Source organism: Zerene cesonia, chromosome 24 (genome assembly GCF_012273895.1).
Source record: "Zerene cesonia ecotype Mississippi chromosome 24, Zerene_cesonia_1.1, whole genome shotgun sequence".
NCBI classification, from domain to species: Eukaryota; Metazoa; Arthropoda; class Insecta; order Lepidoptera; family Pieridae; genus Zerene; species Zerene cesonia.
The window spans coordinates 1,968,021-1,987,889 of record NC_052125.1 but is presented as its reverse complement, the minus strand read 5'-3'; the positions used below and the strand labels follow the sequence as shown (position 1 = coordinate 1,987,889).

The 19,869-nt window shown below is 33.9% G+C and overlaps 1 protein-coding gene across 1 annotated transcript in view; it reads right to left on the bottom strand.

Moving 5' to 3' along the window:
• Window positions 1-12,174: 12,174 nt before the first annotated feature.
• The window catches only part of LOC119836424, a 9,566-nt gene continuing 1,871 nt past the window's right edge, over window positions 12,175-19,869 (bottom strand). Inside the window, exons 2-4 of the mRNA XM_038361740.1 lie at window positions 15,479-15,648; window positions 13,359-13,476; window positions 12,175-12,328 (exon numbers count right to left, since the gene is read on the bottom strand). Coding sequence (XP_038217668.1) covers window positions 12,192-12,328; window positions 13,359-13,476; window positions 15,479-15,648 — 425 coding nt within the window. The 3' untranslated portion in view covers window positions 12,175-12,191. The remainder of the gene's footprint in view (window positions 12,329-13,358; window positions 13,477-15,478; window positions 15,649-19,869) is intronic.

The window sequence follows — 19,869 nt, the reverse complement described above, 5'->3', positions numbered from 1 at the left end:
TTCAAATCATTAATCGACGTATTTGAATTGTTCCATAGACAATATCTGTACAAGGGTTCAGTAAAAGAAAAAAAAAAAAGAGTTATTTATGACGTATGTAATTCATCCATGCTATGTCTATACACGTATTGATGGCTGCGCAATAAATGATAATTTCCTTACCATAATTGTTTCAAAGGTTAAACTCGATTATATAGCTACATCCTTTAATATGGAATGTGAATTCCTCCTTCATTATTGGTATAGCTAGCTAGCGTTTCGCCCGCGACTTCACTCGCGTGGTCTTCGAAATCAATTATTTTGGAGTGTTGTTGAATGACGTATTTTAGTATTTTAGGATTTCAGAGACAGTAGTTCATGTGTTTTAAGTTGCTCATCTGTTTATGTTTGCAAAAAAATGTAGATTTTGTAAGACCTATCCAATGACTCAATTTTTTTATCCTTCGGTTACTTGAATGGTTGAAATTCTATTAATTGAATTCTATTGCTAATCTTTCTATATATAAAATTTTGTCAAAATTTTCCAGAGGATTCTGCGTTATAAACGCACAAACACAAAAAAAAACCCTAATCCTTTTATGGTTTATAAAACACCCAATTGCATAACAATTACACTCTTTTAAAAATATTTTATGTAAATGATTCGGTTACTGTTTTAATATATGTATGGTTATTTCTTACAAGGTAACCTTGCCAGCCGCTGTATTCAGTATTTAAATAAAAATGTAGTTTATATCTTAAACTGAATTTAAAGACATGGTACAATTTAATTTTTAGTTATGTAGCATTGAGAAATGGTACAATGTTAACGCATGAGAATAAATCTGCCGAATTTGAGCTTAATCTATACTACTATTATAAAGCTGAAGAGTTTGGTTGTTTGAACACACTAATCTCAGGAACTACTCGTCCGATTTGAAAAATTATTTCAGTGTTAGATAGCTTATTTATTGAGGAAGGCTAGGCTATATACGTACCACGGGCGAAGCCGGTGCGGAGCGCTAGTTTCTTATAAATATAAGCAGTAGTATGACTTAAAAACGCTATAAAATAAATGAAAACGTGTGTTACGTTTAATTTGATTTATTACTGACATCCTAATAATATCATAAACGTAAGTATGAATGTATGGGTTTGTTACTCATTTACACGAAAACAGCTTGACGTATCTGTATGAAATTTGGTATCGAGATAGATTACAGTTTAGCTCTAGCACAAGGACTACGTTGTACCTGGCTATAATGCGAATGACGCCGCGGGTTACATCTAGTCTAAAATTATTCTGTATACATCGTCTGTGCAAGATTAAGATCTGTTTTCATTTTTAACTAGCTGCGCCTTGCGGTTTCACCCGCGTAAGTCCGTATCCCGTAGGAATATCGGGATAAAAATTTACCTATATATAATTCTACTTGTCCAGCTGTCTACGTACCAAATTTCATTGCAATCGGTTCAGAAGCTTTTGCGTGAAAAAGCAACAAGCACACACACATCCTTACAAACTTTCGTATTTATAATATTAGTAGGACTAGTAGGATTTTAATCTGGGATTTTATAAAAAAAAAATGAACAATTTTTTTCAACTGATCCTAAGCGAAGCCACACTTATCGAGATTCTAGCAAATGTTACATAACATCATGAACAAATAAATTACAAAAGAGGTTTTATTCAATTAAAGACACAAAAACGAGAAACTATAATCTAAGAAATCTCAACCCACACACATACATTTGGGCATGCGAAATATTTTAGAGGTCGTTCGGATCGTAAAATACAAGTCTACGGCATTTTGATCTTAGCTCAGACACACTTAAATCTTAATTTATATAAATTACGTGTCACATTGTTCGCGATGGACTCCTAAACTACTCAACCGATTTAAATAAAATTTGCACCACGTGTAGTTTGATCCAACTCAAAAGATAAGATGGTTTATACTACTTCAATTACAATAAATGACTGTTCGGGCGCATTTGGGGCATGCCGCTAAGGAGTCTGACTTTTATTTACATGCCTACCAAAAAGTTCGCTTATATTGACAATTAGTTTTAATTATTACTAAAAAAATTTTCTAATAAAACCCATCAAAACGGATAAATGCTCACCAAATTGCGTTTCATGATGTAGAAAAGACGGTCTCCTTCACGCCATAAAAATATGCACAGATAATTTCGGGCCAAATATTTTATACTATCGGTCCGCCTCGGTTTCGCCCGTGGTACATATATAGCCTATCGCCTTCCTCAATAAATGGGCTATCTAACACTGAAAGAATTGTGCGTTCAAACAAACACACTCTTCATCTTTATAATATTAGTATAGATAATATTTCTTGACATCCCTTTAAAAAGTTTTTATCTCTGTAAGGTTTTTTTTTAATCAATATTACTAGCGATGCGTCCCTATATTAAACAGCTTTGTTTCTAAATTTCTGGGAGATTTTTGTATCACTAGACTCTCAGGGATCACGTACATGGCCAAAGGTGAAATAAGCTCTGAAGTTAGTCGAGTAGTTCTGGGGATTATCGCGTTCAAACAAACATACGCTTTTAAATTATTAGGATAGAAGAATAGATGTAGTGGGCTGATTCACACACGGATGTCGGATGTGATTTGTCATTATTTAAATATGCTTTTCCAATTTAGATGTTGTGTTCTCGTAAAGAGGTTAATGTTTTTTTTTTTAGTTTAGGAAATGGGTTTTAAACTAATGTTTTTTTTTTGGTTTGTTCACTGATTTCCGAATAGTTTATCTTGCAAATAAATGTCTCGTTTATTTTTTATTATATTATACGCGTTATAAACTCGACAACGACTGAATGTTTTTAATAAATCCTATTAATATTATAAATGCGAAAGTTTGTAGGAATGTGTGTGTGTCTGTTGCTCTTTCACGCAAAATCTACTAAACCGATTGCAATGAAATTTGGTACCTACATAGCTGGACAACAGGAATAACACATAGGCAACTTTTTATCCCGATATTCGTGCGGGATACAGACTTACGCGGGGCGTAGCTAGTTTTTATAATGCTTAGTTTGATCATACTTAAGAAATATTTGAAGGTTTTATGATATTTGGTTTGCAGATATATTATGAAGTGAAAAATTCTAGCTTCTTCTAATTCTAGGTAACTAGATTTGAGGTAGTGATTTAAAAATCCCCATAAAATAATGTTTAAATTATTTATTCTTACTAAGTCGTAATAGTTGTGAGAATGGATGTATGTTTGAACTTCTTAAGCCACTGAACGGACTTTAATGATATAGTTTAGCTTACCTAAATAACATACGAATACTCGCTTTTACCCGCGGGCTCGTCCGCAGCTAGTGTGTTATATATTATGTTTATCAAAGCGGACTTAGCAACTAAGTATGCAAAAATTATCTTACATTGTATTATGATAAATTGTTAACCTTTATAGCCTTAAATTATTTATTTACGTGAACAATTATGATATTTATATAAAAACCATATTTACATACGTATGTACAATGTACATACGTTGTAGGTTGTACCTAACGTTGGGGAGATAATTTTAATCATTACATAATGACCCTTAAACCTTAATTCTTATTTTTCTATACAAACATTATAATGAGGAACAGTTTGTGAGTTTTTATTTATTATTTAATATTAATAACTAATAATAATATAAATACTATATATTACATTATTTAATACATAGTTGTAAAGAAATTATAATCCCAGGAACCATAAGATATCTGAGTGTTATAGGCCATGTCCTCGGGGCCATGTAATACATCTATTTACACATAAAAGCTAAAATATACAAGATATATGCCTATTAATAATACATTTAAATAAATTGCGCTGACAACAGGATCCGTGGCCTCAATATTTCGTAATCTAAACGCTTGCCTCACACAACATTAAAAAATATCCTCTGCCGTTAAATGTTACAATTTACATAATTTTAATATCGACCAGTGTAAGCTGATCTCGGATCACATATAATCCATACGAAATGATATTCCATCAAACGAGTAGCTCCTTTTACTCGTCTGTCTCAAGGATTTCAAGATTTTTGTCATTCCGCGAGCGTGTGTTGTTTTTTGTAGTTTTAGTGTGTGAATAGATTATTCATAATTCGTTTGTCTGTGTGTTTGTTAGACGCGTGTGTCGACTGACGACTGAGACATGTGCCTGTATGGATTTCGTTTGCTTGTACACGTGTACTGTTGACTGGTAACTTGCGTAAATGTATGGGAAAACGCTTGAATATTACCCGTACTTGGGGCATGGGGGTTAGTGTATTTATGCGAATGTGTGACCCGTATAAGAATAGTATTTTTTGTTTATTCGTTGTGTGAGTTTTTAGTACCGAATTTTTTTTAATTTATAGTGTGAGTTTTTAGTACTGTATTTTTATTAATTTAAAGTGTGAGTTATTAGTCCCGAATTTTTTTCAGGGACTTTGGACGGATTGCCTATCGGGGTCTTATATGACAGATAATTTTTCGTCTCTATTAGCGTTTTAACCTAGAACTTATTTGTTAAATAAACTCGTTGACCATGAACCATTCTACCAAAGAGGTGGTTAAACTTGTTACAATTTGATATTCAAATGAAATCGAAATGTTTGTGACTACAATTAGTATTATAATAATTAATTAGAACTTCAGTCTACCTACCAATATAATACCAGATGTGGATGTTGAGTTGCGAATATACAAGTTTTATAGTTTAGGAGGTTACTATTAGGTCTTAAAACAGTACTAATTCCAGTGTGGAAGAAGGACGGAAAAATATATAGATGATCTAGCGCCATCACTTTCCCACACTGGAATTAGTACTGCTTTAAGACGTTGTGGTTACTCTTGAATCTGTGGGTAACGTAACAACGATTTAGTTATTAGCTGAGTTATAGATTCTACTAATATGATAAACGCCAAAGTTTGCATGTATGGAAGGATGAATGGATGTTTGGGTGTATGGATGTTTGTTACACTTTCACACGAAAAGAGCTTATCGTATCTCCATGAAATTTGGTACAGAGCTTGATCACGGCACCACGCAAGTGACGCCGCGGATTACAGCTAGTATGAAAAAAAATTACATATTTTTACTTTCCATAAATGTAGACAATTGAAATACCCTTTCCATTACTCCAACCATTCAACAGAGGTTAGTTAATTTATAAATCGAATTAATTTTTAATAAATACATAATTCATAGTTCTCATTTGAATAGTAAAGGATAATCTAAACCAAACTAAAATGGCGGATACAGAACAATCACCAAAACTAATAGAACCAGATAATATTTTATGTATATAGGTAAAATATAAAAAAAAAAAATCGAAATGTCAACAAACGGAAATTTACAATTCAAATTCGCGAATGTTATTAATTATTTTATACAATCTAATACAAGGATGAAATATATTAATGTCGATGTTTCTATTATTTTTAAAAAAGTATGTTGTCACTTAAAACAAAATAAATTTAAAATATGCAATCATAAGTTGACTAGATACTAGGGCGCGTTGAAATCGTTTATATGTGACTTACGAAATCTCTACCAACAAAAAATAGCGTAAATTTAAACGAAATTAGATTGAATTACTATTAATAAGTTAGTGTAAACATATTTTCATTTCGTTTCTATCTCTGTACAATATTTCATCAAAATCTGTATCGCCTTTTCAATATAAAGTAGGTAAGAGAATACGAGAATACATACAAAATAATTTTTAAATTGTTCAAAGATGAAAAAAATATAAATAGAATCATAGCTATTAAACGAATAATCCTATTTGCGTGCGATTTTGTTTTAGCTACAAATACATTGTTAGTTTTAACTTCAATTTAAGCATAATTTTTATTATAATATTAACTTACTTGTTAAACTTACTTATACTTGTAGTGCGTAGTAATTATAAATATTAAAATAACTACTGTTTATTATTATGTGTTTATCAAAATCAAGTGAAGAAGACAGAAGAGAGAACATAATAGTTAAATAAAGAAGCAGACGACAGAAGAGATACGAGAAGACAGAAGAGACCAGAAGACAATAGAACGTTGACCTAGCCTCTCCTTGGCTTTGTCTGTCGATATTTCAGACATAGCCTGTTAGAGGTTACGTTTTGTTCTGTTTTCCTACAGAGAAGAATAAGGAAGAAATTAAGAAGATTGTGCGAGATAGAAACACATTCTCTGAATCGCGCTAATGATATTTTTTCCGTTTATCATATATTAGGGTATACAGTTTGCGTATTTATTGATATTAAAACCGCGTATGTTTATCCTTTGATTATATAACAGCAGATTATTCATGCAGGAGAAATTATTGACTGTTCAGTAAAGAAATGACCTCCAGATGGTCTCCTTGTTACAGTGGTTAACGCGTGAGCGTAGAACCGAGGGATCCTGGGTTCGATTCCCGGTGGGGACACATAAAAAAAATGTCTCGGTCTGGCAGAACACAGAAGGCAGGACTACTTGTCCATAAAGAAAATTGATCAGTGAAACAGATATATATCATCTGCCCCATAGTGGGGACATGGGACTTCACTTTTTTAACAGTTAGGAAACATGCTAAATTTTATATCAGGTACCAGGTAACACAACTAAATGCAAAAAAAGAAATGCTAATGTATTTTTAGTGAGTGACTACATCGCGCCCGGCCCCAGGTAGTTATTTTGAAATAAGATAAGTTGTGTGACGTCACACGACCTAGCCAACCTTGTTAGCGCTGCTCCTACGCTCTACAGTGCATGTTTTATTAATCGACTTCTTATACATTATAGCTTAACGTTGAAATGTACCTTTTGACCGACTTCAAAAAAGGAGGTTCAAAATTCTGTTTTTATTTTTTATGTGTTTTTAATAGTTTATTGAGTGCACCGATTTCGGTGATTCTTATTTTATTTGAAAGCTGATCCTGCTCCATGACAGAATTTTGATGTGTCAAAATTTATTGTTCCTTCGCAGTAATGAAAATGTTTTTTTTTATATATCAAATTTATGTGTTTCCCCCCATAAGAACCTTCCTTGTGCTTAATATAAATGTTAAAAAACGAGTCGAGTTTAAAATTTGGCTCTATAACTCTGTGTATCCGTCAGCCTATCTCTTATTAAAGCTTATACTATTGAACCGATTGGGATGAAATTTGATACATATATAGTTAAAGACCCGATAAAGGACATGTAATAATTTTAATTCCTGTAAAACTATAATAATGCTCAAGGGGATTTGGTCAGTGCCCTAAAGACGGCTTTTCCTATCCTTTATTTATCCTGTCCCTATTCTTACTGCTATTATAAGTACGATAAAAAATAGCCAGCCGGTCTTGTTGAAATTTAGCACAAAAATAGGTTATAGCCCAGATTTGTATGTTGTTTCGTTCAGGTACAAAGCGAATGAAGCAACGGGCAAATGTAATCTTAATATATATCAATTACGTATCAGATTGTTTGTCCACGATAGAAATAATGTCCTAAACTACTCAACCGATTTTAAACAAATTCGCACACCATGTGCAGTTTGAACCAACTTAAAATATAGGATAGATTATTTCATTAACTATAAATGACTACCCGGGTGGAACCGAGGCGTGTAGCTATTAAATAATATTTATATCTTTCATTCTTTATTGAATAATTAAAACTAAGGTCCCGTGTCCTCTGGTGGGGTATGGGGCAGATGATATACATCTGTTTCACTGATAGATTTTCTTTATGGACAAGTGAAGCCTTCCTCTGTCCTGCGATCGAGACATTTTACTTTTGGGACCCTACCGGAAATCGTACCCAGAACCTCGTTTCTACCCTCACACGTTAACCACTGTACCACCTTGGCGGTCAATTTATTACGGTCTTATCTTATATCTTTAAACGAGCAATTCTTGTATATATATAATTGGAATCTCGGAATCGGTTCCAACGATTTTCATGAAATTTAGTATACAGGGGGTTTCGGGGGAGATAAATCGATCTAGCTAGGAATCTTTTTTAGAAAATGTCAAATTCGTGTTTTACGTCTTTCACGCAAAAACTACTGAACCGATTGCAACGAAATTTGCTTCGTAGATAGCTGGACAACTAAAATAGCACATAGGCACTTTTTATACCGATATTCCTACGGGATACGACGGTCACAGCTAGTGAAAATTAAAATAGAAAATATAGAAACACTTACAAAGGAATTATACAATTGGCGGCCTCATGGCTCAAAGTCATCTCTGCCAAGAACCTTCAGATTTCATTTATTACATCTTATTCTCAAGACAAATTCTTCCAAACGTATATTTAACGTTTTATATGGAATATTCGAGTGTTATATGTAAAAACTCGATTTTCGTATGAATAATATAGAAATAAAAATATTCACCGTTCAAAGCTCAAAACATCGAGACAGACAGAGGTTATGTTCCAAGGTTAACAAGCTGTGACGTCACCGCCGTTAATATAAAATAGATGCTCAATTTTATTTGAATAAATTCACAATATCTCAACTAATATCGTGATTAAATGGGTGATTATATAACAATTTCACGCTAAAATGCATGGATAGTTCTTGATGTGATTTGCTTTTTTTATCACGTAGGTACAAATGGTTTCAACTTGATGCATTTGCCTTGAATAATATAACGAATCTAGGGCAAAATATACTGTAATTATAAATGTAAAGGTGACAGTGGATAGGGTAATAAATTTTCTATAAAATTTGTTTAAATATAGTATCCTGGCTTTCCAAAAGGCTTTACTAGCATAGATCCCGTTTTCGTGGAACCAGGGATAAAAATATCTTATATCCTTTAAAGAAAGAAATCTATAGACAGACATAAAGATAAAAAACAATATAGTATCTGTTATTCTTCGTGATCATAATTCTATGAATAAAAATCATTAAGAGCCTACGCCTATTATTTACGTTCGGCGTTGAAGCGCATCGCCTTTAAAATGAACCATGAATCAGTTCAATAGAATGACTGACTGACTGATGTTCAGGTGACTTATAACCTTCCACATCTGAACGCTTCAGAGCCCCGAGTATTTCATTGTATACCATGGTCATGGGAATATCCAGGGGCTGGATTTAAGGGTTCTAAGCATTCCGTACAGATATGATTTTACAATTTAATGTGTGCTTCTTATCTCTTGTATTACCTGTTTCTTGTTTTTAGCCTCTATTATTTTCATTATCAGCCCATACATATTCCCACTGCTGGAACACAGGCCTCCTATTCTTCGTCCAGGGTTCAAGCCATAATCCCCCACGTCGGCCAAGTGCGGGTTGGTAAATGTCACATGTCTTAAAACTTTGATTCATGGACATGCGGATTTCCTCACGATGTGTTCCTTCACCGTTTCGAACAGCGGTGCTGTTATCTATGCGCAGATAAATTGAAAAATCAATTTATTTCTTGGACGCTCGCCTAGTCGCGAACCCCCGACTTATCGATTTTCTTATTATATTATAGGTCCGAGGTCCTCACCACCGAGCCACCACTGCTTCGCACTGAGCCACTTCTGTTTTATTACACAACAATATCTTGCGAGAGCTTTTTTCTGGGTTGGATTTAAAACTGAAACCTTAATTCGGCCATGACACATATGTTAATTATATTAACAGCTATATTGTGTAACAGTGGATTTTGAAATAACCAATAAATTGAAATAAACAAATGCAAATTTTATGGACTTTCTATTAACTTAGCGTCATCAATCATGGCTTGTCTTACATCGTAGTAAGGAATTGAACTAAATTGATGATTTATTATACACTAGCTGCGCCCCGCGGTTTCACCAGCGTAAGTCCGTATCCCGTAGGAACATCGGGATAAATAGTTGCCTATATGTTATTCCAGTTGTTAAGCTGTCTACGTACCAAATTTCATTTCAAACGGTTCAGTAGTTTTTGCGTGAAAGAGCAACAAACACACACACATCCTTACAAACTTTCGCATACGGGGGTAGTATTTATTAAAATCCTTTCTGAACGTTAGCCAACGTCATAAAATCTATCTCCATGCCAAATTTCAGCCCAATCCGTCCAATCGGTGTGTTGATTGCTATGACAGTCAGTCACCTTTAAGTTATATATATTTAGATTGCGATATATTACAGGAATTTAGTTAAGAAAAACTTGAAAACATATTGATAGAGATAGAATCTAGAACTATATTTCCTCACTTGCTCCCATACAGAGTAAACGAAACGCGAATGATTAAATCCTGGCAATCTTAATCAACATAATCAGTTATTTCATGAAATTATTGTATTGTCACCGATCCTTGATAAGTGTTTGAAGTTTGAATTAGATTTGTCCATTAAAAGTGGGTTAAAGTCACGTCTAAAGGAGTACAAACATACAGGTGAAGCTTATAAAAGCGTGTTAACACCGAATTTAGGATTTTCTTTGAAATACGAAAAAAAGCTGGTTTGTTTATTTTAAAAAACGGTTTACAAATAAATATCCTACTAATATTATTAATGCGAAAGTTTGCGAGGATGGATGTATGTGCATGTGTATGTTAGTTACTCTGACGCAAAAACTACTGAAGCGATTGCAATGAAATTTGGTACGTAGATAGCTGGACAACTGGAATAACATATAGGCAACTTTTTATCCCGATATTCCTACGGCATACAGACTTACGCGGGTGAAACCGCGGGGAGCAGCTTGTATTTATTAAAATATGTCTAATGTCTAAGCCTTATTTAAAGTCGAAATTATACAAATCATATGAATGTGTGAATTAAATTTTATTTTAACAAAAAAAAAACTCTTCAAATAGTCTGTTCTAGACAATTCTAATGGAAGCACGAGGGATGGGAATCATCAAAATCGGTTGATCCAGTGGAAAGTTCTGCGGTAACAAATCCAAAAAACACAGTCGAATTCGAGTCACTTTTTCTGAAATCGTTTGAAAATAATGTTTAAAATCACTATTTAATTATCCTAAAAGTAAATTACATTTCACTTGTAGTATGTAATTAGTCATTTATCAAACTACCCTCTTAGACTAAAAGAAACGTTCAAGTGCGAGTCGGACTCGCGAGACTAAGAGTTCCGTACAAAATAGCTAAAGAGCATGTTTTTCAAAATTGTTCACCCATCCAATTTATGACCGAAACAATGAAAATAAAATCAATAAATTAATTCAAGTCAATGTTTATTTTATTTTTAAATGTAGGTAGTTGTTAACCAATCTAACAAACTACCCTCAAATACATAAGATTCGAAAAGTGTCTTATCATATACAAATTACAACTAAGAAAAATCTAGCCCAGTACGCCTGTTACAATATTAATTAGTAGTTATTGTAAAATAAATGTTATCTTTCGCAAAATCTCAAAAACATTACTCTCCATTTTTTGAGTCGTGTAAAAATGTATAATTTTAAATCTCAAAATACATTATGGGAACCAAAATAAAGACTGCCATTCAAATTGCATAATTTTTATAATATACAAGAATATTTTTATTTAATAAAGGATGCGTAGTCTTAAATGAATTATAAATAAATAAATAATAATTTAACAATCACCACAATATTCAACTATTAGCTATTATTTTAAATAATTAATACTTCATTTTATTTAATAAATAAATGGTAACTCTAATTAAATAACTTATTTACATTATTCGTTTAGAAATGATTATAAATTGAATTATATAATTCCTAAACGAATTTTCACAACAACGCAATAAAATAAACATGACATGGATAGCTTAGGTGAACAAATGAACTATTTCTTTATTTCTTTTTTTTTTTTTTGCGTTTTATGTTTGTATGACAAGCCTATTTATTTGTTTATTTTATATAACACATAGGACACTGTATTCCAATTCTATATTAAGTAGTGTTTTAAGAAACAACATCCAGTTAAAACTCCTGTATCCTTTTAGACTAGGAAGGGTGAGGCCCTTCCCAGTCCATTCCTTCTTTCTAGTCGTCAATCCTTTCCTTATCCCTTACCCCTTAAAAGCGGGCAGTGCATTATTTTTTATTAAGAATTAATTTCTACAAAAATACATACACAAACCTTTACATCCCAAATTCTAAAATAGGACCAAAGGAAAAGAAATTCCTAACAAACAAAAAATCTACGGAAAGTAAGAAATAAAGGTCAGCCTTCGTAATTGAGTGTTATCTACCACGCAACCTATGTACATAACCTAACTTTGAACAAAAAATACTGTTTCATTTTTATTTCATTGTACACGATTAGCTGGTTCGATTTTCATATAGTGCCCGTATGGGGTACTTATGGTTTGCGGCCCGCCATAGGGCTCGTAGACGACGTTCACATTCTTCGTGTCTGCACCTTGGCCTTCTCTACTCCAGGGTGCTGAAAAAAAAAAATAAAAAAAATTACAAAATTTTTTTTTTTCATATTTGTGATTAATTGAGAATGAAATAAGCGATGGGAACGGGATTTATTTAGATCCAAATAAAAAACTCAACCCCTTTTATTGGCCTAATGATTCATTGAAATAAAAATTAGGTTATTGATACTGAGTTTCAAAAATATTAAGAGGAAACCGAACTGTCGAAGAATCAAAAGTTCGACGACATCTGTAAACCCACACTTGGCCAGCGTGGTGGTTATGGCCTGAACCCACATAGGAGGCTTGTGTCCCAGCAGTGGGAACGTGATGATGATGACATAGAAACAAGGACAATTCCAAGTTCCAAGTGCATAGTTGGAAATATTGTCATATATTATAAAAGCGACATCTGTTGTTCAATAGATGTAACTTCTTCTATAGTATAATAAATAATTCGTTAATTCGATCTTCATATTTTTAACATAACAAACATTAAATGTATCTTGGTATAATCAACGGAATTAACTAAAAATCTTAAAATAGTATTGCACTTATTGATATAAACACGATATTATTATGATTTGTTTTAACGCCATCTAGCGGCTATTGGTAGCACTAAAAGAAATAAGTTATTAGTGTTCACTACTTTACACTAGATGTCGTTCTAAGAAAAGAGTTTCTAGTTATTTTGTCGTGAATCGATTTCAAAACGGGTTAGGTTTATTTTATAGAAAACTAGCTGCACCGGCAAACGCTGTTCTGCCTTACTCTGATTATTTAGGGGGATGAAAAATAGATGTTGTCTGATTCTCATAGATACCGGATAAGCACAAAAAATTTCATCAAAATCCGTCAAGCCGTTTCGGAGGAGTATGGCAACGAAAACTGTGACACGAGAATTTTATATATTAGATATGGGCCACTGTACACCTCTCCAAATGTCCACGGGCGGTGGTAGCGCTAACCATCAGGCGATCCACCAGCTTCATTGCCGACGATTTTTATACTTATGACCTAAAATAGACCGAAGTGAATTGTAAGATCTCTTACATATGGGTATTTGCTCTTCCGCATGATGCCCGTTGTGGATATGCAAGTGTATTTCCTTCTGATGCGGCGCTTCCCACCCGGAGCTGTGGTGGGTTTTGGACGCGAAAAGCGCGCCAATCTGAAATCGAGAAAATCTCTTTGAATAATAATTAACTAGTGGTCCGCCTTGGCTTCGCCCGTGATACGTATATAGCCTATAGCCTATCTCAATAAATGGGCTATCTAACACTAAAAGAATTTTTCAAATTGGACCAGTAGTTCCTGGATTAGTGCGTTCAAACAAACAAACTCTTCAGCTTTATAAAAAAAAAAACGAAATTACAAATTATTTATTTTACATGGTACTAGTACTACGTTTGCCCGCGGCTTTGCACGATAAATTTGGGGTAAACACCTTTCGCCCCCCTTTCACCCATGTCTATATTAATATTAAAAAGCTGAAGAGTTTGTTTGTTTGGTTGAACGCGCTAATCTCAGGAACTACTGGCCCGATTTGAAAAATTCTTTCGGTGTTAGAAAGCCAATTTATTGAGCCGGTTTGTACCCGATGTATCCGATGTTATTGGCCACATAACATCAGGCACTACATGGATAGCACCGCGGGACACAGCTAGAGCAAGATACATGACAAGATTTGGCGTTAACAACAAAAATAACGCTGTGTGTCAGTGAAAGCTGTTTACACACGTCACTGAGTCTAAGCAATATGTACTGAATGATACATAAATTCAAGTTACAAGGTCAGAGTCAGATATTTCGCTGTTGACTATTTAATGGTTTGTTATAATATTGACAGAGGCACTCGTGTATTTGCTAATGTATTGACATAACCTTTATATAAATAATATTTTAATAATGAACTGGGAGACGAAACGTGGATTTATCGTATGCTTTTGCCCGCGGCTTCGCACGCGATATTTACCTATAATACAGATTAATATCTAGTACGGGACCAACTTTTGTTTGTATGTGTGTATATGGTTGAGAAAAAAACTTATTTATTTTTTAATATTATTTCGTAGTTTAATAGATTTAATTATACACATAAACCTTCCTCTTGAATCACTCTATCTATTAAAAAAAACTTCATAAAAATCCGTTGCGTAGTTTCAAAGATTTAAACATACATAGGGATATAGGGACAGAACGCGACTTTGTTTTATACTATGTAGTGATATTAAATTCTCGTATCACAATGTTAGTTACCTTAGTCCTCCGAAACGGTTGGACCGATTCAAATGAAATTTTGTGTGCACATCAGGTAGGTCTGGGAATCAGCCAACATCTATTTTTCATAACCCTAAATGATCAGTATAAGGCAGAACAGCGTTTGGCGGGTGCAGCTAGTGTTATAGATATCACACTAATATTATATGTAAAAGTTTGTTTGATTGAATGTTTGTCCGTCCGTCAATCACACTGAAACTGCTGAACAGATTTTGATGAAATGTGGTATACAGACAGGGTACGAGGTGACTGGGGTGAGGATAGTTTTCATCCCGATATGCTCCCTTGGGATAAAACAGGAATCTCGATATCCGGGCGGAGCCGGGACGAGCGTCTAGTAGATAATAATAATGATGTCATAGTATTGTCCCGTGGAGTTACAATGCCGTCTTAAAGCAGTACTACATTGTAAAACTACTACTACTACGTTTAGGAGTTGCAAAAAAGGATAAAGAATTAAATGTAAATTAACAAACTAAAAATCATTAATATCCATTCAGGCGTTTTTGAGTAAGTAACTAACACGACTACATGGAGTTTTATATTATTAGCTTCACCTGTATGTTTGTTTGTACGTGACCTTTAGACTCGATTTTGACCCACTTTAAACGGACATTAGATATCAATTGAAACTTATCAAGGATCGGTGTCAATACATCCTATATCCTATCCTTCTTAATCCTACTAATATTATAAATGCGAAATTTTGTAAGGATCTGTGCGTTTGTTGCTCTTTCACGCAAAAACTACTCAACCGATTGCAATGAAATTTGGTACGTAGACAGCTGGACAACTGGAATAACATATAGGTAACTTTTTATCCCGGACCGCTAGTTACAAATACACAAACAAACATCACATTCTTCCTCTAGAAGAGTCGTAAACACACAAACCTTAGCAGCACCAGCTATCAGCAGTAACTTTAGGATGAACAATGTAACAGCCAGCGTCTTGACTCCCACCAGAGCGGCCACCACCGCCCAGGTGGAGGCTGCGCCCATTTGAAAGGCGAGTGGAATGAAGGCCTGGATCATTTTCTTGAAGGGACGCCCGAAGGTTCGACCTGAAAGTAAATGGTTGTTCATTGGTGGAGGTTTCCAAGAACCCTCACAACGACTAATTGTTACATTATAAATATAAATATAATTATATCGCGGCCCATCTATTTTATAAAATAGATGGGCCGCGCGGTTTCACCTGCAGATAAGAAGTATTCTGCTGTTAAATGGTTTTTGCATTAAAGGGTGACAAACATCCACATTCACTATATTATAGTACTACTAGCTGCACCCCGCGGTTTCATCCGCGTAATTCCGTATCCCGTAGGAATATTGGGATAAAAAGACAACTGAAATATCATATAGGCAACTTTTTATCCCGATATTCCTATGGGATATGGACCGATGGGATGAAACCGCGGGGCACAGCTAGTAAATCATAATTCAGCAAACTGGTCAAGTAACTGTAGTCAATTCCAATTAAAACTAAATCATTATTCATTCAACCAGATTTCCTTCACAAGCCGACAATAAACATTTACCTACCACCCGTTCGGAAAGCAGTGTCTACAGAGAAGTCCGCAAGAAACTCTGTAGTTGCTCTTTTAAAATCAGGTCAATGTTAAAATAATTTTTCTTAAATATCTAGTCATATCATAATAATGATGCCAAAGGAAGGCCTGTGGTTCTTAAGCGATAACATTCCATGGCTTTTCGTCTTCCATTTATATCCATTAATGCTATAGTAGGCCCTCTAATGCGATACATTTAAACTTATATTAAGAAAGTTTTATTTTTAATTTGTGTATTTCTTTGTGTTTTTGAAAAGTATTAACATAGAAACTACTGGTCCAATTTCGTAAATTCTTTCACCAAGTGTAAATATATATCAAAGTCGAAGGCTTTCCGCTAGTACAGGTTTAGGTTTTTAGTATTTTTAAATTGAGCTACTATATAACTCTTTAATATTAGGTAATATTTTACGTATACCTTGACCTGTGAAGGATTTTTCTACTCTAGAAAGCCGGAAGCCTAATTATCTAAATTCTACGTGTTGTGTAATCACAAAACTAGCTTTGCTCGCGGCTTCACACACGTTAAGTTCGGAGTAGTTTAAAGATATTATTTTACATATAAAACTTTCTCATGAATCACTCTAAATTTAATTTTTAGTTTTATAGCATTGAAATGCTTTATAAATGAGAAATTTTTGAAAGAATAGAAAAAATTTGATCACGAGGCAGGATTCGAACCTGCGTATCTTGCCTAACCGTAGCAACGCCTAGCCTCTCGGCCACCCGTGATCCTGCCACAGTAATCAAATTTCTTCTACTCTTTCGGTTTCATGTGCCTAAGGGGCACCCCACGCCATCTATTGAGATGATTAAGAACCATCACAACCAATACGAAACATTATTTCAATGATTACAATATTGTATCGATGGAACGCGGCCTTTGTTAAATTTAATTTTTAGTTTTATAGCATTGAAATGCTTTATAAATGAGAAATTTTTGAAAGAATAGAAATTTTTTCTATCACGGCAGGATCACGGGTGGCCGAGAGGCTAGGCGTTGCTACGGTTAGGCAAGATACGCAGGTTCGAATCCTGCCTCGTGATCAAATTTTTTCTATTCTTTCAAAAATTTCTCATGAATCACTCTATTTATAAAAACCGCATCCAGATCCGTTGCGCACTCTTGGGATAAAACAGGAATCTTGATATCCGGGCGGAGCCGGGACGAGCGTCTTGTAAACGAATAAATTAAACCCATTAAAACATTGTTTTCATTGTGCATGTGTGTATTATAGTAGGTAAAACAACTAAACACGTTTTGGTTGAACTTTTAAATGGAACATGATTTTCTATAATTGTGCAAATAAAGACGGAATTTCTCTACGCGAATTCTTCGAATAGCAAATTTATAAGCAATCTTATTTAGAGATTGTTTCGCTGCGATTAAGGTGACGCGTGCTCCCAATGTGCTGAGAAATCTAGGTCATTGGTGAGACCCCAATTGCTTATTGATATGACATTTTCTTATGCGAGATATATATCTTTAATAAAAAAATTATCTTAGTAACTTATCGATCATTAATACTAGCACCATAAACTTGAACTTGTAGCTAACTTAGAAGTCAATGTTATTTACCGTACTTCTCCGAAACGGCTAGACCGATTCTCATGAAATTGTTTGTGCATATTGGGAAGGTCTAAGATTCGGCCACCATCTATTTTCCATGCTCCTAAATGATAAGTTAGGCAGAACAGAGTTTGTTGGGTCAACTAGTTTAGTCTATATATCCATATCTATACAATATATAAAGCTGAAGAGTTCGTTTGTTTGAGCGTGCTTACCTCAGGAACGAAAATAAACTACCCTTTGTCCTTCCTAGGATGACATCCGAGGGAGGAAATTATATAGTTTATTTTGTATAATTTAAAATTCAGTAATTTTTTTTCTTTGTTTTAATTGTTTTCTTGTGTAAGCTATTTATTGTGTTAAACAAAACGTTTTCAGTTTGACAAAACAATTTGTCTTAATATTAATGTTTTTATTAATTGTAATTTTGTGGAGATAAATAAACGATTCTTTCTTTCTTTCTAAATAACTCCACAAACCTGCATTAGGCGCATTATCATTTCTAAAAAAATGTATTAAAATTATATCGGACTTATTCGGTAATTTGAATTTATCAGAGCGCGAAAACCACTAATTTCATATCTGTTCGGAGGAATTGGAGAAATTACTCAAGTAATGAAGTAGTCATGCGGTTTTTATCCGACGTTCCTAAAAACGGAGGGTCTCAGTTTGGTAATTTTCTTTTGGTTTACGTTACTTGATAACTCCGTGATGATATTGGTGTGATACTTCTTTTGTTTTATAAACTAAACTGCGGCCGAAACCACGGGCAATAGTAAGTATTTATGTAGCTCATGGCTTTTTATGACTTATAAGCTATACTATTGTTAAGTATCATTAGAATCCATTCAGTAGTTTTTACTTGAAAGAGAAACAAATATCCATCCATCCATACAAGCTTTCGCGTTTATAATATAAGTAGGATAGTGGTCATTAGGGGCCATTTTAAATTGGATAGGTACCTCCCCCGAGGTGGATAGGTGACCTTTTTAAAGATATATTTAAGAAAATATGAAATTGATTTGTCATCATCATCAGCACATATATGTTCCCAGTACTGGGACATACGCCTCTTATTAGAGTTCAGGCCATAATCCACTTCACCACCACCAGAACTTGGCCAACTCGATCCAAAATCCTACGGGGTTCCTGAAGTAGGAACACAAATTGGCTTATAACAGTGATTGTTATGAAATTTTTATTATTTCGTGTGCTATTTGTATCAAATAGTAATAAATCAATCGATTCTATGTTATTACCCCACGGACGATGTTTTTCGAGTGCCGTTTTATGTGCCTATGTGAAATTGTATGTCATCTTTTTGGTACGCCCTACAGTACAAACCGCTGGACCGATTTTGATATACGAGTCGTCGTTGTTTATTTTGTCCACGAGGGCGAACCTGCGGGCAACAGCTATTTAAATTAAGCCTTTAAATATTCAACTATAAAAGTACCTATGTAAGATATTTAAAAGCGTTATAATATATAAAAAGCGTACAACCTATGCATTGTTTTAATTTCGGAAGGATCTATTTTATTATCTACTAGCTGCGCCCCACGGTTTCACCCGCGTATGTCCGTATCCTGTAGGAATATTGGGATAAAAAGTTGTTGTGAATAAAAATATGTTATTCCGGTTGTCCAGATGCCTACGTACCAAATTTCATTGCTATCGGTTCAGTAGTTTTTGCGTGAAAGAGCAACAAACGCACACACATCCTTACACACTTTCGCATTTATAATATTAGTAGGAAGTTCCTACTTAGTAGGATAGGATTCTATCTCAGTAATATACATATACTATACTTGCAAAACGCAATTAAATAAAATATGTAAATTATTGAAAAGATAGATATTTATAATATAAATGATCATCTTCTTTAAATTAAATTTTTTTTCCCTATTTTAATATCTCTAATTTAGGTAAATATGACTGTAACAAATAGGGGCAACTTTCGTTTTCATGAAAAAAAAAATGTGTCATTTTAACGAATTTCAGTTGCTCTTTAAGGCTTCATTCATATTTAAAATTTTAACAACTTAGAAATAACAAGACTTATAATAATAATAATAATAATAATAATAATAATAAAGTCTTTATTAAAACTGTTAAATAATACAATTATATTGGTAGAAACTAAA